The sequence below is a fragment of the Sceloporus occidentalis genome, unplaced genomic scaffold (assembly GCF_023333645.1).
Source record: "Sceloporus occidentalis isolate IW3139 unplaced genomic scaffold, rSceOcc1.0.p SCAF_3, whole genome shotgun sequence".
Classification (NCBI taxonomy): Eukaryota; Metazoa; Chordata; class Lepidosauria; order Squamata; family Phrynosomatidae; genus Sceloporus; species Sceloporus occidentalis.
In genome coordinates, this window is record NW_028316983.1 from 139,235,488 (window position 1) to 139,260,425 (window position 24,938).

A 24,938-nucleotide genomic window follows, 5' to 3' on the forward strand; every position below is an offset into this window, starting at 1 on the left:
TTTTGGGGTGGGGGTGGGGGGTCAAACAAGGAGACCCCCTTGCTGCTGCTTAGTTAACTATACTAAGGAGCTTAATTAAGTAGCTGATCTAGGATCCTGAACATGATTATTTCAGTCATGCATGTTCTGCACATCCTACTTTTGGGGACATTAACACTAACCAAGCCTAGCTTTTCAATGGAATTGCAAAAATAAAAATAAAAATAAATTATGTAATAATCTAGTTGAAAGATAAAGAGCCAAACTACTCTATAAGATGCTGAGTTCTTAGAAAGTGATAGTACTTTTCTCCCCCAGAAATGTGATTCACACACTTCATGTCTGAGCAATCAGACTTGCAAATGAAGCATGTTCATCACCAAACAAAGTAAACTAATTTGCAAAGGTGGAGGTGGGAAAAGTTAGTGCTAAGACAATCAGACATCTTTTATCACAGCACTTCTAAAGATGGAGCAGATCCTCTAGAACAGTTTGTCCCTAAGCATGATTATGATTAGCTCTGGTAGTTTAAACAATGAAATGAAGTGGGGGAGGGGGGGAGTTTCATAATGATTTAACAATAAAAATGAAATGGATTCATATACAGTTGGCTCCTCCATATCCATTGATCCTACACCTATGGATTCAACCTTCCATGGCTTGAAAATGTTTTTTTAAAAAAATAATAATTTCAAAAGCCATTTTATCATTTTATATAGGGATATTTTTCTGTACTACTTTATTTAATGGGACTTGAGCATCCACAGATTTTGATTTCTATGTGGGATCCTGGATCCAAACCCCGGTGGATACCAAGGGCCCACTGCACATATATGAGCCAATAGAGTGCTCATGACTGGGAAACATTACATTTGCAGCACACCTATGAAAAGACAGTTTTAGAAAAAAAATGAAGTGACTTAGAGACTGAATGATAAAATGACAAATCCCACTCCCTTTAAAGCAATTGCAGAACAGGATGCAGAACATGTCAGCCTCAAGTAAACTGATAGCAAAATGCCAGAAATGAAAACTTTTTTTCCAATTAAGAGGAAATAAAACTCTCAGCTGGCAATTAAAAATAAGAATGCTCTATGGGTTGATGTTTTAGACATAGTCATTTTGGAGGAATGAAAGACAGAAAAGTGGAGAATAAAATCACTGCAAAATCAGCAAATCTCATAATGGGACTGTTTAATGTTGCAATTGTAACACAGCATTTAGCTGACAGTTTCACTCAGTGAAGAAAACAGCTCCTCCAGCCAAAAACAAATATTTTGAACAGAAGATGGAGAGAATATAGAAATGCTTATTTGGGTTGTATGGTTAGCAAGTCATCAATATTTCTAGAACAGAAAAATCTCACTGGGAACCATAAAGGAGCCATTCAGCAATGTAGAGAAGGAATTGTTGGTAGTCTATGGAGCTTGTCGCTTGGTGTTTTAAATCGGCTCCAGCCTCCCAGGCTGCAGCTGGGATGCAGGATGGAGTTGGGGATTATCACACACTACATTGCTGTCGAATCGCCGGCCGCCATTAGCCCGGGTCCAAGCCATGCTCTGCAGCACTTTTTAGAAGTCAGAAAGCTTCCCAACTTATAAAAAGTGCTGGCGGAGCACGGCTTGGGCCTAGCAGGGACCTGGGTTGATGGCGGCCAGAGATTCGGTGGCAATTTAGTGTGCGATAATCCCTACCTCCATCGCGCTTTCTGGCTGCAGCCTGGGAAGATGGAGCTGGTTTAAAACACCAAGCGATAAGCTCCTATGTCCGCACAGCAAGCCCTATTACTTGTATTAGTAAATCTCTGGGAAACTTAGGAAACCAGAGAAGCAGCCTTGATAATACAGTGTTTTTATATAGTTTCTGCTTACGTGTTCTATTTTAGGTCCAAAACACACTGCAGAAATAATGCAGTTTGAGACTGCTTTAATTGCCCTGGCTCAATGCTAGGGAATTCTGAGAACTGTAGTTTTGTGAGACATTTAGCTTTCTCTGTCAGAGAGCTCTAGTGCAACAATAAATTACAATCCCCAGGATTCTCTAGTACTGAGCCAGGGCAGTTACAGTGGTTTCAAACTGGATTATTTCTGCAGTGTGTTTCGGACCTTAGGTAGGCTTGGTTGTTCTTTCTAGCTCTTGCATTCAAAGTTATCTTTGTATGTAACAAGAAGCAGTGATAAACTGCTATCTGTCAAATATAACTGTAACAGCAGAATTCTATTTCCTTGACAACAGAAAGATCCTGGGACATATTGCTGGATGCATGAATCAGCCCTAACTGTTTCACATTGAATCCAATGTAAGGACTGGAATTTTTGTGGTAATATGTGCTGCAATTTGAATGCACCGCGTGGAATGTCAATGTTAGTTTACAGCAATCCACAGTAGGTTATCTGAAAACATATCTGAAATGCAATTAAAAGCAGTGAAACTGAAATAAATAAAATGTTTTTTTTATAAAAAAGATAAGGTTTTGAAAAAGAACAAACTTACAGTCGTCGAAGCTGAACACCAGCCTACCTATTTGTTTGTGGTTGATGTGTGACTGCGACTGTAAACAAATAGAAACCAACAAGAACCTGGCAGTACTGTTAACGTGCAGCACTAGCTGGATGGGTCACAAGTTGTTCTGGCCTGCTATTGTAGAACTTGTACAAATTATATTTCAGACAAGAAAGGCGTAGGAAAAGGTCTTACCAGTTTTCTTCATACATTCACTTTAGTTATTCCTAGGGTAAAATCATGGGCAAAGATGCATGAAGTGAATGAAAGTGAGACTCCCACTTAGAGAAGAGGTTGCTTAAGATGGAAGGAAGGCAAAGAAATACGATGGACAGTTCACTAGTCACTGTTCCTTTATTTCACATCCTTATCCATTCTGCTGCCACTGTGGCTTTCATGGGTGAAATTAATTTCCCAGCATACAGGAAGGAGTCACTGATGCCGGAACCCTTTGTGACCTGTTGTATCATTGCCACTGATGGCAGGTTGCCATTTTCCATCAGAACAAAATGATGCTGGCATGAAAAAAAGCACAATTCAATTCCTTTATAGGGTGACCTCATACAAAGAAGTTAGATGTCTTTAAAATGGCGATGAATTGCTTCAAAAGAATGAATTCTCTGTTTAACAACAACAACAACAACAAAAAGTCATAGACGTATTTCTGCTGAATTATTGAAAATGTTTAGTTTTCCCCATCACGCCACACTTCATTCCTGTTGTGGTAGAGTAAGATCTCTTCCTCAGTTTTAACCTTGTTAATTTAAGCAACTCCTCCTAAACAGCAAACTACCTTCTCAAAAGCCTATCATTCCACCATACAAATTCTGATAGATTTTAGACCTGAGCTGAAAATTCTGTCATTGGCCTGTTTTCCACACCGAACACTGTATATAGGTTTGCTGTCATATTATGCAAGACCCAGTTTTTTCTACAACTACACCTAATTTGTGCACAATATACTAAGGTAGCAAAATGATGGGCAGAGGAAAAGGACATATATTATAGTCAACTGCAGCAGATTTTACATACCCAGAGTTAGCAAAAACCGACTACTACTAATCAATTCTGAAACGTATTGTGAGAACTGAGTAAGAATACACTAGGAAGGTGGACTTCTCATTAGAGGAAAGTTTCTGTGATTAACATACTAATGATCATGGGTTGTGTGTGCTATTTCCCGCTTTTAAACTCTGGCATTTTAAAAATTCTTTTGGCTAATGAGAAGTTCCACTGGTGAGGCTCTCCTTCCAGAACTATTTTAAACCATAGTACTTACGGTTCCAAGGTCCCTAATAACAGCTTAGCCTTCATTCGGTTTCCCCATCATTGTCTGATGGTTTAATTATTCTTAAACATTTTCGTGTTTATTTTTAGCTTCTATTGGTACCACCCAAAAAAGAAAATAGAACCCAGCTGGGTGGGCTGGCACAGATTTCAGCCTGCTATTTGGGCCAAGTGTGGACCAATAAAGCATTTCATCCAGCAGAGCAGTAACTAGACTGGCTTTTGTACCTAACCAGAATGATTACTCACAGTTAAGTGCATATTTCTAAGAACTGGCTAAATGTCAGTTGATTAATGCCACTAGTGCTTAATTAATACGATGAAGGAGTGGTTGCTGTTGTTGTTATGTGCCTTCAAGTTGATTCTGACTTATCAGAGGGTTTTCTTTGCAATATTTATTCAGAGAAGGCTTGACATTGCCTTCCTCTAAAGCTGAGCGAGCGTGACTTGCCCCGGGGTTACCTAGCAGGTTTTCATGGTGAGCAGGGATTCAACGCTCAAACCATTACCACCACATTGGCTCTCTGAAAGATTAGTTATGAAAACATTATGGTTACAAGAATCAATGTTGTATAATAAATTGGATTTTGGGTACAGAAGACAGCCACCTAATTAGCTAGTATGCCACTCTTAATCTAACATATTGCATAAGGCTGGTTTGAAAAAAAAACACAAGAAAAGTGAAATATATATTAATCTAGCTGTCTCAGAAAAAAAGGGGGCAAGACAGGATACAAATGTAACAATTTAACATAATGCATTATTTCTTAACACAATAAGAAACATATCATGAAAGTGTAAGTTGTATGTATAAGTTGTATGTACATCTTAGACTAAATAAGGACTATTTTGTTTTGACATGGATTTAATTTTGGCCATGGGCCAATTCTAGATTTGGAAAAGGCTTATACAAGGCAGTGAATAGGATCATACAATGCACTCTGTCTTTGGAATCTTTATTCTGGCTCTATTCTTCCATCTACCACATCAGACCATATAAATGGATGGATTAATAAACACAGCTGGTGACCAGACACCCAGAAAAGAGAGTGCAATCCTGATTACAAAGGAAATTGTTTGATTTGGAAAGTTACTGACAAATTTTAATCACAGTAAAGAAGCCAACACACATTTAGAAAGGAAAAGTGTAGTGTTTTGAGTTCTCACTTAATAAAGATGAAGCAACTTTAGAGTTCAAATATCTGTGCTATGTAAGTGTATAATGCACACACATGCATGTGCGTACACATACACACAAACACAGACAGGGGAATGGGGAGATGAAAAGAAGGGGGAAGAAAAGTTTTTAAACAAACCAATTTATCCTACCTCGGCTTTTATTTTATTGTCTCCAAAGCAGAGATGCTGTAAATAGGCAGCGGCATTGGATTGTACTGAGGGAAACTGATGCTGTAACATCTGGATAACTTCTGGAAGTTCTGGATCTCTCCATCCAAACTCTCTGTATGCAAAGAAAGAAGAAGAAAAAAAATCAGCAATGGTCCTAATAATGATAGCAGGTCTTTTGCTGTAGATGTTCTAATGATTCAAGGCACCAAGCCAATGGGAAGCAAATGGGAGGAATTTTCTATAATTATTCTAAGAATGAATATAAAAAGGAATCACTATCTTTACTACCCACAATTTCCAAAACAAGTCTTTAACCATTGTAGGAAGGTAGCTTTCATTTGATTCATTTTCTCAACATTCTATTATTCAAAAATAATAGAAATGAAATGCACTATAGGAAGCCCTGATAAAGATTAAGAAACAAGATGTATGAAAACACAGTCAATATGCACAGACATGCTTTTTTACTAACACTGAATAGAATCAATCCAAGTGCCAGATTTGGGGTGCAGGTGAGGTGTGGAATGGAAGAGAAGCATTCTTACAAAGCAGCCTCAGAGTAGAACATCACCTGGTGTACCCCACAGTTCTGTAATAAAGAGCAGCGTGTACTGAACTATGAAGTGGAACTTTCTACTTTGCCTCTGAGATTCACACTATGCCTGCAAGCATTCAAAGTCCTCTTTTCCACTCTCTCAGTCAGATTGCACCTATGCAATGATCTTACAGGGAAATATGTTGTGGGAATGATTCCATTTAGAAGAATTAACCAGGATATAATTGTATTTCCCCACATCATTTGCAGCTGAAAGTACTTTCAGCATTCATTGCTTTCCCCTCACCCCCTTTTTTGCATTATAACATACCCCATTATGTCCAGGTTTCACACAGAGAGATCCTACAAAACTAATACTGTATTTTAAAATTTCAACAAAATGGTTACTGTTTTGGCACTGCATGTGTAAAAGTGATTAGCTGCCTTTAGATATATTCTGTGAGAGTAAAGAAAAGTCAGCATGGTGTAGTGGTTTGAGTACAGGACTATGACTCTGGAGATCAAGGTTTAATTCCCCACTCAGCCATGAAACGCATTGGATGACCAGTCACTTTTAAACACATGAATAACATATATATCTGTATTTTCTCAAATGGAGGAACTGAATGCTTCCATGAAAATTGGTAGTACAGCCATGCAGCCAGTTTTGGTTTACATTCCATTTTATTGGAATGCAACCTCTACTCATAGACAGCCTCATTTAATACAGGAGCTTCCCTTCAGACCATTGCTCTTCAAGTGCAATGGAACTGAGGCAAGAGAGGAGCAGGGTGAGTGTTATCAATTTGCTTGACATAAGTGTCTTGTATGTTGAGCAAACCATTAAAACCTGGGTTTGGTTTTTTGCCTTTCTGTAAGTCACATCTATGTCCCAACCTTGTCTCTACTCCCCCTGCCTGTCTGTTTGGGCCCTTAGTTACCTCCCAATTAGACTACTGTAATGTGACCTATGTGGAGTACCCTTGAAAAAGTTGGCAAAAAAAAAAAAACTATTATTTTTTTTCAACTGTTTATCATGCAACCTGCATACATGTTAAGCATGCTTTAAGAAAGAAATAACAGGTATATCAATTTAATCACTGTCATTCTTAGTTAAAATAAAAAAAACGAAGATACCACCAAATCCTTTGACAATGTTATGTTATTGGAAGAGCATTACATTTAAGAGAAGAATGCAGACAAAATAGCTCTTTCTACACACTGGTTAAATAAAAGGCAGCCAAGAAAAGGAGTAGTTTTACAAGAATTAGAACAGTCAGCCCTCCATATTAATGGATTCCGCATCTACAGATTCAACTATTCATGGCTTGAAAATAAATATATTTAAAAAAATCAAAAGGCACACCTTGATTTTTCCATTTTATATATGGGACACCATTTTACTACACCACTGTATAAAATGGGATTTGAGCACCCACAGAATTTGGTATCGATGAGCATCCTGGAACCAAACCCCAGCAGATACCAAGGGCCCACTGCTGAAATGTTCAAATTAATGAATTTTCTAAGAATTGCACATTAATTTTAATAGAACAGTATGAATGCCACTTTGTTTTGAAATCTGAAGAAGAATATGGACTATGCATTCCTTTCTCTGGCCTAAAACAATATGCTGGTAGAGGTTTCTGAAATTTCTCTTAAATCCATCTCAAATACAATTTTCTCTCCTACCTGATATTGACTCTGGGGGCTGGAGTCAGAAGGAGGATCTTCCCCTCCTAATTCTGGTAGATTCTGCTGTTCCATGAGCAGAACCCCTTCATTGTATCCTGCCCCAGTGATTCTCATAATTTTTACCGGTGACTCCCTTTCCAACTACAGTATATGGGAACATCACATGCCCACTTGACATAGTATATGATTAAAAATAATTTGTTTGTGTAGTATAGTGTGCATATTTTGATTCACCTCACAGATAGCATCCTATTGATAGTGCTACTCTCTCACACACAGGCCTCTTGTGCCATACACACCCTCCACCTTAATGCTCTTCAGCCCTCCCCCCAAGAAATTGTATTGTAATTACTAGGGTGCATGCACCCGCTGTGCCAAGGACAAAACGTATGAAGAAGTGGGAGATGCACTAAAAAAGAGAAGTTAATATTTGCTATGCCTGAGATTGGACAAAGGCATAATGGGAGAACGTGCAGAGGAGGTTGTAGGGCCCTTTCAGCACCCTCATCTTCCTCCCTCTTTCTCCTCTGAGCTAGGCAGACTGACCTTTGTGTGCCTTATGACTGCTAAGGGCATGCACCTACTGTACTGACAACCTTCAGAGAAGCTGAGCGGGAAATGCTTTAAAAGGAAAAACCAAATGGTTGGAGAATGGGATCACAAGGGGAAGAAGCTTAGCCTCACTTTTGCAGAGACCACCCAATCCTCAGCAGTGCATGCACAGACACATGGGTTTGTCCTTTTTTTTCAAATTTGCTGTACTTGTAGCCTGACTTTTCTTGTGCCTTCCTTCAGCAATTGTCACACACTCCCTGGAGGTCCTGCCCCACAATTTGAAAACCATTATCTTATCCTTAATTTTCTTATGTGAGAACCATTTCAAAAACAGATTCTGTCTGAAATGTTAAATGTTGTTTTACTCATTTCTCAGTATGCAACCAAAACAGCTTTATAAATATGCTCCAGCCTCTGCCTCCAAACCATCCCCAAAGCCAAGCCCAGGGCAAACACTTGGAGGAAGATGGAGGGGGGAGAGAGGAAGGAAGGGAGGGAGGACTTCAGTCCCATTGTCCCCTATGGCAGCATGTATGCGCCACAACTGAGGACAACGTGAGCTTGCCATCAGCGAATGCACAAATCTGCAGACAGCAAGTCCATGGATACCGAGGTCCCACTGTATATTCAATTGTATGTTCCACAGTTAAGCCACTAACGACTGTATACATCAGAGTTACTGAGTTGAGACTTACTAATATCACTTACGGTGCTCCCTTTCCATTGACTCTACTGTTGCGTGACTTTCAGCATAAGCTGAAAGCCATGTATGATGTGGGCGCACTATACTATAAATGTCTCTGCAGGGTGATTCTAGGATTGCTTTCTTGCATTTATCTTTTATGCTCAAAATGGCTGTAGGTTTTCACAATGCAATTTTTTTTTACCTTTTATACTCATTTGCTATATCAGCTGTAGGAAGCATAGAACCCTTCAGATATTGCTGGCCTGCAGCTCTCATCAGCCTCAGCCAGTTACAAGGTCTGCAGTTCAACATCTGGAGGACAATATGTTTTTTAGCCGTGTGCTATACTGTCAGCAGGCAAGCCCAGTTTATGGACATTTTGCCACTTAATGCCCCAAATCTGAAATTAAGCTCCTGTATCCCACTAACAAATAATGGTTTGCAAAGCCACCAGTATGCAGCCAACACCCTTAAAAATTCAAAGAAGGCTTTCTTTCTTCTTCTTTTTTTGTAAATGGTCAAAACATCTCCCCATGCTCCTTGGACATATTAAGCTGAGGAGAGGCCCTTTTCCTTAACAGGAAATTGACTTCATGCTTTGCAAAAAGGCCCCCGAGGAACACAAAATGTGGTGAAAGTTTCCTTGCTATGGGGTGGGGGATCTCATCTTTTAAAAAAGGGTTATAATGGGGTACAGCATATGGTGATGGGTACAAAGATCCCTTAGCCGGCCAATTCAACTCCCAGCTTCTAGCTTTTATCCACCACTATTGGCTCTTACCCACCACGAATGGTTGATAATAGGATGAGAGTTCAAGCAAGTGCCATTACATTCAATAACTACTTAGACATTTCCTATTAGTCCTAATATAATAGAGCCTATTTACTATAAAAGAAAATATATAGTACTATGTTACAAACTAATAAATCAATAAATCAATAAAATGTTACAGCAAACAGCTATAAGACATTATTTTGCAAAACATGTATACCAAAGACTGATTGGTAATGGTGACTTTTATAAGTGTGCCATGGCTTAAAATCACTTGCAAGTCGGGGAACAGATCATTACAATAGTTCTAGCTAATATTGACTACAGTGACATTATACAGCTGTTGTATAGGTAAGTAGAGATGTATGGAATACCTGTACAAAGAAGTGCAGCTTAACATGAGGGGAACACTTTGTCTGACTCTCCCATATTACACTGCTGCCTGCTCCCCAGGTCTATAAGCTAGATACAGTACCTCACCAAGAACCAAGGTGGGGGCAGAAGTCAGTTATGGAGTGCATCAGCTTGGCAACAGCTTTAGGTTTGAGGTATACAGCACATTTCCCAAAGCAACTGGCCACCACTGTCACAGATTTTGTGGTAAGACTACAATACTATGGTACTGGAATTACAAAAGGCAATATTTACAATCAAATTTCAATATGATTAACCTGTAAAAACATGCCACATGGCTTTTATATTTTGGCAAGGGTGTTTGCAGAAGAGTGTACAATATACAAAAGGAAGTCTAAACACAATTTAAATACAGAAGCTTTTTCTTTCAGTAGCAGAATTACCGGTAATTTGCTGCCTATTACGCTGTGAAACAACATTTATCTTCATTTGTACAACTTATATAGTTACCTGTAGAAAAAGTGTTACAAACAATTGCAGTATGCCAAGTATGAAATTGCATGTGGACGCATACATTTTAATGAGTATATGCTTTACTATGTGGCACTCTACATGTGTTATTTCTAGTTCTAACACCCATTATCAGGGCGGAACATTAACATCTGATCGAGCAGTTAGCACACAGAATCACTAACACCAAATATCTATTCCTTTCCAGGCACTAAACCCCTCCAGGCAGTCTGGTGGAGAAAGTTTCTGTAGACACCATGTGCTGAGAAATGATACTAAACATTTGTCATAAAAGGACAAAGAAATTTAGATAGATAGATAGATAGATAGACAGACAGACAGACAGACAGACAGACAATCATTGTTTCTATCATGCTGCTGCTGCTGTTTTATTAAACTGCTTTTTATTTTGTTTGGCTAAGATGGTTACTTTACTTGTAAGCATCCTTGTCAAATCTGATTTTATCAAAGAAAGATAAGAATGTAAGTGCCAAAAGACTCCCATAAACCATTTCCAAACTACAACCCACATGACTGTGAATATTCAGTCTGTTCCTGAAGCATGTTTTCAAACTGAGATATCTTTTGCAACTAAAATATATAAGCTTACCTAAAATCCCCGAAAAAAGGAGTCCAGCCATACAATTATATTTGATATAAGAGGACCTCCCAAAATAACATATATACACGACTATAAGTCGACCTCATGTATAAATTGAGGTCAGGTTTTGGGCCCAAAATTATGGATTTTGCCATGACTATGGATAGGTCGAGAGTAAAACTTGGAGGCTCCTTAAGTGTGCGTATGTGTGCATACAGCAAGGGAGACTCTAAATCAGGGGTCAGCAACCTCCGGCCCGCGGGCCGGATGCGGCCTGCGGAGGCCTGCCGCCTGGCCCCTGGCTGCTGTTGCTGCCGCGGCCGCCGCCCATCATGGCTTTTCGCCGCTCTGGGCGCCGCCATTTTGGGCGGAAAAATAATGGCGGCGCCCATAGCCCCAGACGCCACTATGGGCACCGCCATTTTTTCGCCCAAAATGGTGGCGAAATCTCGCGCAACCTCGGGGGAGGTCGTGCGAGACTTCGCCGCCATTTTGCCGCCCAAAATGGCGGCGCCCAGAGCGGCGAAAAGCTGCGATGGGCAGCCGCGGCGGCAGCGGCGGCGGGCCTTTAGGAGGCCCGCTGCCGTCCCTGGGGCCCTCCAGCAGGGCTCCGAGGGTGGCAGGGGGCCTCTAGGAGGCCCGCTGCCGTCCCTGGGGCCCTCCAGGAGAGCTCCGAGGGCGGCAGGGGGCCTCTGGGGGCCCCGCTGCCGTCCCTGGGGCCCTCCAGGAGGGCTCCAAGGGCGGCAGGGGGCCTCTGGGGGGCCCTTTGCCGTCCCTGGGGCCCTCCAGCAGGGCTCCGAGGGCGGCAGGGGGCCTCTGGGGGGCCCTTTTCCGTCCCTGGGGCCCTCCAGGAGGGCTCCGAGGGTGGCAGGGGGCCTCTGGGGGCCCGCCGCCGCCCCTGGGGCCCTCCAGGAGCGCTCCGAGGGCGGCAGGGGGCCTCCTGGGGGGGCCTGCTGCCGTCCCTGGGGCCCTCCAGGAGGGCTCCGAGGGCGGCAGGGGGCCTCTGGGGGGCCTGCTGCCATTCCTGGGGTCCTCCAGGAGGGCTCCAAGGGCGGCTGGGGCCTCTGGGGCGCCCTTTGCCGTCCCTGGGGCCCTCCAGGAGGGCTCCGAGGGCGGCAGGAGGCCTCTGGGGGGCCCTTTGCCCTCCCTGGGGCCTTCCAGGAAGGCTCCGAAGGCGGCAGGGCGCCTCTGGGGGACCCTTTGCCATCCCTGGGGCCCTCCAGGAGGGCTCCGACGGTGGCAGGGGGCCTCTGGGAGGCCCGGTGCTGTCGCTGGGGCCCTCCAGCGGGCCCTCCAGTGCTGGCGGCCCCCACCAGCTTTTTTGCCGGTCTCTGACGGGGCCTGGGGCCCCGTCAGGGGCCAGCAAAGATGGGGAGGCCTGGCCCCTGGAGGGTGGAAGCTCCGCCCCCGGCATGCGGCCCCGCCCCAGAGGGTGGAAGCTCCACCCCCGGCACGTGGCCCCGCCCCGTATGGTGGAAGCTCCACCCCCCGCATGTGGCCCCGCCCCATAGGGTTGAAGCTCCACCCCCGGCTTTGGCCCCCCCAGTCGCCTGAGGGACACCAACCCGGCCCCCGGCTCAAAAAGGTTGCCTACCCCTGCTCTAAATGAGGCTGTTTGTTTCAACTTTGGTTTCAGCCTTCACCCAGACAGTGCTGCTTCGCTGGTGTGAGAGAGCCTCTGTTTGTTTGTTTAAAAGCAATCACTCAGGACTCTTTCTGCTTGGCGCAAGAGAAAAAGAAACTATATTCCCACCACATGGGGAAATCTGAAAGAGATGATATTATATTACCATACTGACCCGTAAATAAGTCGACCAAAGATTTTGGGGTCAATTTTGGGGCATAAATGTCTAGACTTGTAGATGAGTATATACGATAACTTCCATTTACTCCAATATTATGTTTTAACTTGGTTCAACCAAATGCTTCTGAAGAAACAGCAAGCAAGGAAGGAAGTCAATAACCTTGCAAAATTTTGTATTCCAAGGTGTACTACCTCCAAACATGAAGGTTCTGTTCACAAGAGGCTGCTGCTGTGGAGAGGAGATAGCGTTTGCAGAACCTTGTTAAGACAATGAACTGGAATCCAGCTGGTTCCTTTATACAGCAGCTCACAAAGTGGTTGGACTGCCCTGAAGCATTGGAATATCTCTGTGCTTATTTCTTTGAGAAAACTTTGCATAAAGGGGTGTTGCCAAAGAGAAGCCAAAAAGGATGGTCCTTGGACTGCCACTGTGAAAACAAACTGAAAATAAGCTAAAATCCATTTATCAAGTTAAATAGAAAGCAACTGGCAAAGGGGGAGCAAGAAACATGGCATAACGAATAATGGAGTTTGGATTGTACTTTTGTTTTCTCAGCAATTAAAAATAAAAAATTTTAAAAAATCTAATTTAGGATCAAAAACCTTCAAAATGTGATCTATTTAATTCCCAATGGAATATAAAGCCACACTTAATGCCTTGCAGAAAGCAGAATCAATGCTCAAAATCTATTCTTCAGCTCTTTAATTTGCTTTGCCTGAATAGACTCGTGATGTTTTCTGGGGCTGCTAAACTTTCATGAAACATAAGCAGGCTTATTAAATTTATGTTTTCTGTCTTATGCCTGTCTGTTTTATTTTATATAATATATATACGTGTGTGTGTGTGTGTGTGTACATACATATATGTATATGATGTTCCTTATTAAAGACCACAGACAGATAGATAGATAGATAGAGAGAGAGAGAGAGTTCTTTGTATCTGAACAAGCTAAACAGTAAAACATCAAGGGGAGGCAGGGATTAAGTGGTCAAACTAGATCAGAACTTTATGGCCCAGAACTAATGTATGCAGTAAATTTTAACTGCCCCCTCTTTGCAGAAGTACACAGCAAAACATGCTGCACCTCTGAAGGCATTTTCAATATACTGTTCTCCTAAGAACATCTCTTCAATACAGAACAGCTGTCTGAAGGCCAGTGTGCATGCCAAGGGAGTTGAGTAAGAAAGAGAAAGAGTTTAGGTTAAGTGCCCTTCAAAGCTTTGTAACTGCAAGCATTGAAGAGAAAGGAATCTGAGGTCCTTCTGCCTTATCACTAGGGTGGGTCTTGGTATAGCAGGACAAAATTGAAAAGAAAGAAACAACAGTCTTCAATAGGGAACATCACAAACACTTCATCCCACCTTTATATGGGATCTTGTCTCATCCAGTTACCTCACAGGAAAAAAAACCCGAACATGGGGAGGGTGGGACAGAGAAGAACTTTACAGCAATTACCAAAATTAGGAAGCTAGAGGACATGTATCCAATTCTGGGAAATCTGCGCAAATAGCACCCTCCTTGATTAATATCTTCATCTTTTGGGGGAGGAGGCAGTTGGCCATCAGGTGTACAGATAAGGTGGAAAGCTTATACACATCAGAGTTTGGAGCTTTTTAAATGATGTCTGTCCATAATTCAAAAAAGAAATAGTATTTTCCTTTTCCATCCATAAGAATTGATCCTGACAAACTAATTGGCACCATGGTTAAAGCACAACAAGAAGCAGCTGCAGAAACATTTTCCTTGTTTAAAGAAAGACAATATCCTCATCTTAAAATCCTAACTGTTGGCCCCCATCAGCCTGAATAAGATTAGACTGGATTATGTTGTAAATTCCTACTGGGTTAATTTAGCTTCTATTTCTTTTGCAAAAAAAATAACCTAAGGCCCTATCTGCACAGGCAAAAAACCCTGTTCCCAATGCTGCTGTTCCCTGATTGCATGATGCATAGTAACTTCTGGTGAAATACCACAGGCCTTCCCTCTTGACTTGACTTTGCCCTAGAACTGGCAAACTTGTGGGCAGCCCTGGTGTTTTCCCCAAACCCCAAGGTCAGTGTGGGGTTTTTTTGACATGCAAACAGCTGGATCTGCCGCAAACTGGGCTGGCCCACTGTTGGCTGTGCCAATCCTCTTCTCCACACTGAGAAGCACAGGGAAAGAGGGTGGCCTAATGCCAGAGCCACAGCTGCTGCTTCTGTACCTGCAGGAGCTCTATGGACAGGCTGCTGAGCACATTGCCAATTCCCTAATATCTTGGATTCAAAATCTTAATCCATAGGCTGCATGGAAGCAATGCATTTTCAGGGAAATGAAAGTGTGGGCTTGCCTGCGAGACCAACGAGAAGAGAAGTTAGGGGACCTTGCAGTCACATGGTTTGACCCTGATCAGATGGCTGGGGGCTCTGGAGGGTCCCTCTACCCTCACTGGTCTCACAGGCAAGCCCACCTTCAGTGGCCTGTCTGCAGAGCTCCTGCAGGTATGGAAAGCAGAGGTCATGGCTCCAAGGACAGGATAAGGGATTGGCCAATCATGTCGATGCAGTGTCAGTCTGGTTGGCCTCTCTGAAAATTACTGCACCACTGTACTGGGTGCTACCTGGTGCATACAGTCACCAAATCCAGGGCCAGTTCTGGAGTATAATGCTCCTCACAGACAAATACAGACAAGGCCAAGGACAGTATACATTTTTACTGAACAGAACTGAATCTATCTGTGCTTTAGTATAAATTAGCTTATCAAGGGAGTATATCCACACAGGCACTGTTCTCTAAGCTGTCTGATTTGGTGAAGGATACCTTACTCTGCTTTCTTAGTGCACTAGGATTTAGAGAAATTCCATCTTGAGTTGCAGAGGACAGATCTCAAGCAGTTGCACTTTGGGCTCCTATCTAGGGTTTTAATGAGAGAGGCAGGCTTTGGGGAAACAGTCTTGTTGACTATATTATAAACTGTTCTAATTGTAGTGTTGCAATGCTTACAGTTTTTATTTACAGATGGGGGAGGGGATTTTGATCACATGTCCATTTTCTGCTTTTCAGGAAAGGTGATATGCAAACATAGTAAATACGTAAAACAAACAAGAGTATCTGTTGCCATGAGCAGGACGTATCTTTCCTCTGTTGTGATGTGGAAGTATTTACAGTTAAAATCTGTTTTCAAAAAAAGCTACATTTTTGAAGTCTACACAACTATAGCCATTTGAAGCAAAAGTCAGATTCCATAAATGTTATATTCTGAACCATAGAAATGTTCTAAAGTAGTAGTCCAAATTGCCTCATATTGTCTTATTCTCTAATAACTGAGTGCATCAGACATCGTAATGTGCAAGAGATTTTCAAATAATATAAAACTGGGGGGGGGGGGGACAATATCGGGGAAAACAGAGTAAAATGAATAACCAGATAGATTGCAGTTCTCCTCAATAAAACCTTTGCTAATTAAAAAATATGATGTGAGGATACACTGCCATCTACTATCACCACCACCACCACTGCCACCATCATCTCCTCCATCTAGAAGGGAAGTCCTAAAAGGCACTAGACACACTAATACATTGGATTCAAAATCTTAATCAATGGACTGCAAGCAAGCAATGCATTTTCAGGGGAAGGATTTTTTGTTTGCAAGTTGGACATTTTTAATCATCTCAGGAAGCTAGAACTTCCCAAGCTTTTCCCTAGAATTTTCTTCAGATGTAAGGGGAAGCAGATATGATTAACTGAAATGATGAACACCTGAGGATTTAACTCTTGTCACTAGACTCTTTCCTGAAGAGGAGTCTAGAACAGAGGGAACATGTTTTCTTCAGCAAAATTGAGGTCAAAGGCTACAGATATATAAAGGTAAGTCTCTGCATGCAATAGGATCCACATATCTCTCACACATGCCACACACATTCATTTGCATCACCGTGGTTTTGTTTGCTGTGAGGGAATGAGCTCAGATATTCTGTGCATTACAGTCCAAGTTTCCACACTGTGAAGAAGAGGTTACAGCTCTGATCAATCTGGATCTAGTCTAAAGATGTCTGTCTTACTTAGTGTTGAAATTCCTTTAAAGTAGGGGTGTGGAGCAGTGGAAAGTCTAGGTATTTGGTGGAGTGGTTCTTTAATGCTCTGTTCTAATGAAACCAGAAGGAACTTTCAATGATTTCTGGATGCTGGCTATTTTGGCTGTTTTAGGGTGCTTTGACTCTCAAATCAATGGAAAGAAAGATAACTGTATCTCTTGGAAACATATGGAAGTGTGATCCCTTCTCCCTTGCTAGGGAATAAAGATAAATAAAAAAACTTTGTTTAAACATGGGCTTAACCTAGAGCCAGCATGATGTCGTTTTTTGAACACTAGATTATGACTCTGGAGATCAGGGTTCAATTCCCACTGGTGACCTTGGGTGAGTCACACATTCTCAGCCCCAGAAAACCCAGTGATAAATTCACCTTAGAGGCAACATAAATTGGAAGCTTCTTGAAGGCACACACCATCATCAACAATAATTTAATCTGCAATGTGGAACTAGCATCATACAGTGCAACTGTAGAGGTTATCCCATAAGGGCAATTTAAGTGTCAAATATGGTACAAGGCAATCAGACATCATGTCCTGTTGCACTCCAAATTCCCCAGTTGGGTGCATAAAGGGGAGATCTGTTTGGTGGGCTGCTGTTGGTATGGTTACCCATTGCTTTTCTAAAGAAGTGGCCCTAGTCAGATTATGAAAACATCCCCATCATGATGCCTCAAATCTGTTCATTTTGGAGTGCACTGTCTGCCTAACCTCAAATAAAAGTCACTTATATTAGCCAAAGAATGCAACCAATAGAGTTGCAACTCAAAACAATAAAACTCAATGCAAAATTAAATTGTAGTCATAATAACCACATTAGCCATAAAAAAAGTGCAGTGCCTCATGGTGCAGCATGCATTTTTAAAAGGTGATTCAGCCAATTCTGATAACCCCCATAAAACTTTCTACCCCAATACATAGACTGAAAAAATCATGCCAAACCTAAATGGATGAGAGGGTAGGTGCCACAGAAAATATTTTACTAAAAACACCAGTGGTGACTGTTTTTGCTCAGATCACCCCATGTACAACAACCCCCTCATTTTTTCCATGGTGGGAAAAAGAGCCAATTGCTTTCATTTCCTTCTTACAAGAGGATTAGGGTGGCAAAAGTACTCCCGTTCATTCAAAAGGGTAGAAGTAACATTTGAATTTTCTTTCTCTTGGGATGTCAGTGGGGCTGGGAGGGTCAGGGGTCACACCAAAGTCCTTCATGTCATAAGCATCCCAGGGGCATCCCCGTGGTTTAAAGACACTAACAACAACTACACATATTTTATGCATGTACCAAGAACATGCTGGAAAATTCAAGTATGAAGACTTTATCACTTGCCAGACACACTGATTGATTTCTTTTTATTTATGTGATCCTCACTTTCTGTTATTTTATTACACTCTATTCCCTCTGAGAAGCAGGTGTAATAGTTGTGGGCAATACAGTCCTGTCATGTGCTATGCTATAGTGCTCTCCTTCTGATCATTTGTCTTCCCAAAGGGAAATTAAATTGCTGTGAAACGTGGCCTTTCAGTAATTGCTGTCCCATTAGTTTGAATTTGGTATAGAACAATGATTACTTTCACCTTCTCACTTACTGCATTATGGCTTTATAGAAGAAGTGGGAACTTAATGCAAAATGAAGAGAAGGAGGTGGACAAAGATTAAACATTTTGGGGTGGGGGCATAAGATTGAAAGTTGGCAAAGAAGCTACATTCACAGAAGTTTAAGGTCTTTTAAAAATGCAGTGCCATAATATTAATTTTTATGTTTCCATTCCACACAGTTCTGGTCTCAGTTACATACAGCCAGAGCCTGTAAGACTGCTACTGTTACACTGTGGAATTAATGGAGTTTGACACCACTTTATCTGTCATGGTGCCATCCTGGGATTTTTAGTTTGGTGTGGCACCAGAGCTCTCTAACAAAAAAGGCTACATATCTCACAAAAATTCCAAATCTCAGAGTTCCATAGCATTTCACCATGGCAGTTAAAGTGGTTTCAAACTACATTAATTCCGCAGTGCAGATGCAGCTTAACATGTCCCCATACAATACATGCTATGAATCCGTCTCCCACCATATCCTTCCTCAATCCTTTCTTCGGCTATCATCTCAACACACTAAAAATAGTCTTTGTTTTAATAAGTCTGGGGAACTGCATATTCACATAGCACTGTACCAATGCTATAAATGTAATGGAGGAAGTTGATGTGAATTCATTGTTCTCTCCCACCTGTTACTTCAATATTTCATGGTCATCTTGTAAAATTGTTTGGCCATCAACTCTCAAGATAAATGAATTAATATATATCTTAACTCAAATATTTGATTACTGTAATGCCTTGGATTCAGGCTAGGTTCATGGAGCTTAGGTCCTATGGAGATCATTAGCAAATTAGACATGGCCAATGCCACACTGTTCAGATCCATCCTAATGTAATTAAATGCCTCAGAATGTAGTAATGTTTGGTAGCTCAGAAGGCTATTCAACTGTTTAGACAAACTCTCAGAGTATAAGCACATGGACTCCATGCTTACACACAGAACTCTGTATACCAGATGCTGCAGTCAAGCCACAGAAGATTATCTGGATCATGCTCTGATTATGTGGATATATACTGCTGAATGAAGAGGGTTGAACTAGACTGGAGTCCCCACCCAAGACACAAACTGCCCCTCATCAAAACCCTGATATCTATCTATATCTATGTAAGTAAAATTATGGTAGACATTTCAGTAAAATCGATCTGTCTCTAGCTTGATTCAGAAAAGTACATGTTCAAAAGTATGCATCATGAAACTGTCTCTGTCTCACAAACTCATAAAAGTAGTATTTGTTTATATTAATATAAACAAGTAATATTAATATGAAAAATAAAAGAAATAAAGCACAGTGATCAACATAAGATGATGGACTTTTAACTAACAACTAGTACATATGTTGTCTTGCATTTTTGTTTTGTTTTTTACGCTTTTCCTTCCTGTCCCTTTTTATTATTACGTTTTGTCTTTTATACTGTAAGCCTAAGAGCAGAGACTGTCACACTACTCATCTCTATAAGCTTTTTTCCCCCTGGAAGCTTTTTTAGCTGAAAAGTGGAGTAAAAACTTTTCAAAAATATAAGAATAAACTAAACTGTCCAAATTAATTTTGGCATCCAAGAAAAACTACAGGAAACAGATGCCTTGGCAACAATTTTGCTACACTGTGTGAATATTTAGTATTTTTATTATTTATAGGGCAACGTCTAACAAAGTTGTTAGGACAGCTTGCAACAAGAAAGCATTTGTGCTAGAAATTAGGGTCTGAATTCAAATTTAATTCAGATTGAAAATCTTGGCTGGCACCATTGCAGTGGATTATACCTTTGTGCAAGGGCTTGTGCAAAAGCAGTTGCATAATCTACTGTGGAACTGGCTGTGCAACCAGTTGTATATCCTCTTAAATAACCAGTTGCAGTACCACTTTACACAAGTACTTGTGAAGTAGAAAGCTATATTTGACAAAGCAACAAACACACCACATGCTAACTCTGAAAATACACAACTACTAACATAATGGGGCATGTGCTAGCACAATAACAAAACTGGACACAGAACAAAGAATTTATTAATGTTATCTAGGACTTGAAGGTGCACAACAACAACAACAACAACATGTACTGTGCAAGAATATATTTGCTATAGTTTCTATAATCTTTGTTTAACTTAGGTTAAAGTGATCACATCAGTATGGTCCTGAACAACATACACAGGACTGCTCTCCCACTTACTGGTGCCCACATTTACAGAACAGGATTTCCGAGCAAGGTTTATATACAATAGAATTCTGTCATGGGTTCATGTAAGAATACACAGATACACCAGTTGGATACAGACAAACACACAGTCAGCACATTCCTAACACAAACCTATATAAATACTAGATGTACAGCAATGTTAACTAGCACTCTGTTTTTTGATGTCTCCTCAATGTCGAAAGACATCAAATTATGGCTGCGTTTGAATTGCGAGGGGGCTGAGGAAGTGAGGAGGCCTCCCGTGCTGCTGCTTCACCTCCTTGCCGCCACTGCCGCGGAAGGGCCGGGTGGTGGCCTGGAGGCCTCTTGGCCTTCAACAGCACCACCTGGCCCTTCTTCCAGCAGCGGCAGTGAGGAGGCCAAGATGGCAGCGGCAAGGAGGAGGTTCCACAGAGGTAGCAAGGAGGAAGTAGTGAGGGAGGGAGGGAATTAAGGAAGGAAGAAGGGAGGGAAAGAGATGGGGAGGAGAGCAGGGGAGAAGAGGGACTTTTGTACATGCGCGCTGTCATTGGGGACAATATGGGTTTGCCATCTGCGGATGATCAAATCCGTGCATGGCAAATCCGTGTATAAGGAGGGCCCATTGTAATTCTCTTCCTATCTGCTTTCTTAACTGTCCAGCTCTCATATCCCTACATGGTAATAGGGAATACAATGGCATATATCAGTCTTTCGTGTTCAGTTGTATGTCTTTATATTTTAAGACATTTTCTAATTTTCTCATAGCTGCCCTGCCCATTCTTAGTCTTCTTATGATTTATTGACTGCAGTCCCCACTCTGATCAATATTTGATCCCAGGGTATGAAAATACTTTTACTATTTATATTTCCTCATTGTCAGCTCTATGACAGAGAAGGTTAAATATATCACAAAACTACAATTACTAGAATTCCATAGAACTAACACATTGCAGTTAAAGTGGTGTAAATCTGGATTATTTCTGCAGTGCAGATGCAGTCTAAGAGGGGCAGTAGGTACGTTTATTTTGTTCATGGATCAATAGTGAAGATGCTGTGCATATACATGCACTCATATACACATACAGAGAGACACACACAGACAGAGAACTGTCTGGAAGTGATTTTCAAGATCAGATTAAAAAACACATGATCACTTCCGGAGGAAAAAAAAATCAGATCTTCTACATCAAGAAGCATAGGGCACAAGCACACTCAGCCCCAGTTGAAGAGTTGACATACATTCAACTCCTACTGTTAAATAATTATGGAAATCTTATTCATAAGACTTATCTCCCTTATTATATACAACTTGGTTATAGCTAAGATTTTATATATTTGATCTCTATGTTGTATTAGGTTGCAATTAGTATAATTATTAAAATAATATTATACAGTTATTTATTAATTAGAGAACTTCATAATATTTCTGCAGTTCTAATAAGCATGTTATCTGGAATCAACATTTTACAAATTCAGAGCAGTTCCCTTCATATTTAGGAATCAAATGGAAACACACTGTTTTCCTTCAAGGTCCAGAAACCTCTGTTCATGTAGTAAGGAATTAAATTAGAAAAGCTTTGCAACCCAGTAATAAAAGAATAAACTGGAAAGAATGCATAGAGAGAACTGTCAACATTGCCTTGTCAGTTTGAGGAAATTACCTAAAAACAGAGAACCAGTTAGACAACAGCAAGAGTCAGGCACTAATTACTATAAGCTGGAGAAGTCAAATTATTGAGGCTAGGCAAACCATGGATTTGAAGCAATTTTGTGCAGATTCTCAGCTTCAGCATCCTCTGGGGAATCTAGGGAAGGAAAGTGTATCTTGAAGACAGTTAGCACCTCTAGGTATTATGCATACTGGAAGCAGCAGAGCATATCTGAATAAGAATCTGATGATCTGTGGCCTCAGCTCCAAGTTCTAGGTCAAGGAAAGACCTTGCTTAGCTCTATCTGTATTCTCAGCCCATGTATATATGAAACCATAGCTGTAGAAGTCACTGTACAACAAATAAATAAATACCCCATCCCCTGGTTACATTCTCAAAATTAATGTTAAAAGTTGTTTTATATAGCATTTTTAAAAAATCATCTCAGAATTATAATTTTTTCCTTCAAAAATGTGTTTTTATATAGTGTTTCAGTTAGCCCAATGATGGACCAGTCAGAACAACACATTAAGTTACAGATCCAAGTTGTGAGCAGCAGAATGTTGTTGTTGTTGCTGCTGTTGCTACCCGATTCCCTCAAAAAAAAAAAGCAGAGCTGTGGAAAGGCTCCCTGAAGGATGTGATGCCCCATTTGGCAATTCAAATTCTGTTTGAACCCTGATCTAATCATCACTGGCTATGTTGTCTAGCATTGATAGGCACTGTAAACCAACAATATCTGAAGTTTCACGGTTACTTACTGATGCCCAAGGTACGTAGTTCTATGAATACCCATCCCAATGATATACAGTTTGCCCTTTCTTTATGTGGGGGATCCATTCTGGACTCCCCAACCTAAAGCAAATACCGCCTACGCTTGAGCCCCATTTAAATGAATGGGGCTCGTGCATGTGGTGGTGCGTGCACGCCATGGGTGCGCACCCCATTCGGCCCCATGGGATGCACCACCCCTTCTCTCCACGTGGCTTTCGGCATATGCTGAAAGCCACGTAAACCGCACCCGCATATGACACGGGTGCACTGTAAAACAGTAGGAGACAGCAGTCAGAGTTAGTAAAATCCCAATATTGCCAGTTGTTAGACAATGCAGATATGTCGCACAATCCAGCTAATATTAGCTGTGTCCAAATAATATTTTGTATTTTACATGGCTGGCATAGTTCTGGAGTACATGAGTGTTACATACACTCATAGGGCTAACCATAACCTCTGGACAGGATATGTTCATATGATTTGTTTATTTGATTTTTATCTTGCCCTTCTCCTAAAATGGGACTCTAAGTAGTTGATGCACGTTATATCTGTAGCTTCGAGGTGTGGCAATAACTGCTCCCTGTTGTTTCTTTACCCCAGAAATTTACAGATATGTAAATTTGACAATGGGGTATATATAATGAGACACAGAGTCGATGGGCTAAAAGCAGCCTCTTTGATTCCATCCTTCCTAGAACAGCATAGGATTTACTCACAGTGGAGAAATGGATACAAAACTATAATAATTTATGAATCAAGTGTTACATTTACCTAACTTTTCTGGATTGTAATGATCTACAGAATGAGTCTAATGAAGCTGAATGATTTCAATCTGAATTGATTTTGCTTCAGTATTTTGTTTAAAAGCCCAAAACAGAGGACTTTATCACACATGAGGAATTTCTCTTAATTTTGAATGAAAAGAAAGTGGGGCTAGAACGCATTCACGTGAATTCGCTAGTTCAGGGAATTTACGTGAATGCGAATTGCATTCAAACTGGCTTCCTTTTTCCCAAAAATAGCATGCCATTGTCTGAATTTGCATGTGGTAGTCTATCATGCAACAACGTGAAACACCATGATTGAGCTCGGACTGACTTCCCATTGCCTGAATTTGCATGTAGTGGGCTGTCATGCGTTAACGTTAAACCCCATGATTGCATTCAGATTGCCATTGAATTATACTTCCAATTTCCCTTGTCTGATAAACTCCAGAGTGCACACACATACACACAGCACATTGGGTAGTATTTTGGAATGTTGGTCTGCCTCAGAAGAGTACTCAAAAACCTCAGTTGGTCCAAAATGTTGCAGCCAGACCACTGACTAACAGTAGTTATAAGGAATATACAACTGTTTTGTTACAACAGTTCCACTGATGTTGAGCCTGTACAGATGAGCGTTTTGCACCGGCCTGGGCCCGAACTAGGATTGTGTGGGGACTGAGCATTTACACGCTCAGCGACCCTACCGCACATTCTGGCCACCATCACGGCATGTTCCCATCCATATGGGGTGCACCATGATGATGTCTGCGCGGCATGGCGCCCAAACAGAGTTGCACTGCATGGACGTCATCACTGCATGCAAGTGCAGTAATGGCACCCCACGCGTGGCCTAAAAAGGCCCTGCTGGGGAGCGGGTTCTTGTTAGGCTTCCTGGAGGCTGTGGTGTTTGGGACAGAAAGGGGTGGCGTCTCACCACCCCTTTCTGCCAATCTGTCCAGCTCTGCTGTCTACTTCTGGGCACAACTGAAGTGCTTGTTGTGTTTTATAAAGACCTACCCTTACTGGGTGAAGCTATCTGAAGGATCGTATGAACCTCCTGAGCCTACCAGGTTTTGGGATCTGTAGAGACGACCTCTGCCCCACTACCTTCACAGAGGCATCTGCCTAGGAACACAACAGAAGACCTTCTGGGTGGCCAGTTCCAATCTCTGGAACAAAACCTCGAAGAGGTTAGATGGCCCCCTCCACTGTGTTGTTCTGACAGCAAGCCAACTTTTTTTTAGAGGCCTTTGGAAATTCTGGGAACAAGATTTTTAATAATGTACTGC

At 41.5% G+C, this 24,938-nt stretch overlaps 1 protein-coding gene across 9 annotated transcripts in view; it reads right to left on the reverse strand.

Moving 5' to 3' along the window:
• CTNND2 (catenin delta 2) overlaps positions 1–24,938 on the reverse strand; it is a 662,387-nt gene that overhangs the window by 153,680 nt on the left and 483,769 nt on the right. For all 9 annotated transcript variants that reach the window (XM_089516458.1, XM_089516456.1, XM_089516452.1 and 6 more), the window contains one exon: positions 5,098–5,230. In XM_089516458.1, coding sequence (XP_089372584.1) covers positions 5,098–5,230 — 133 coding nt within the window. The remainder of the gene's footprint in view (positions 1–5,097; positions 5,231–24,938) is intronic.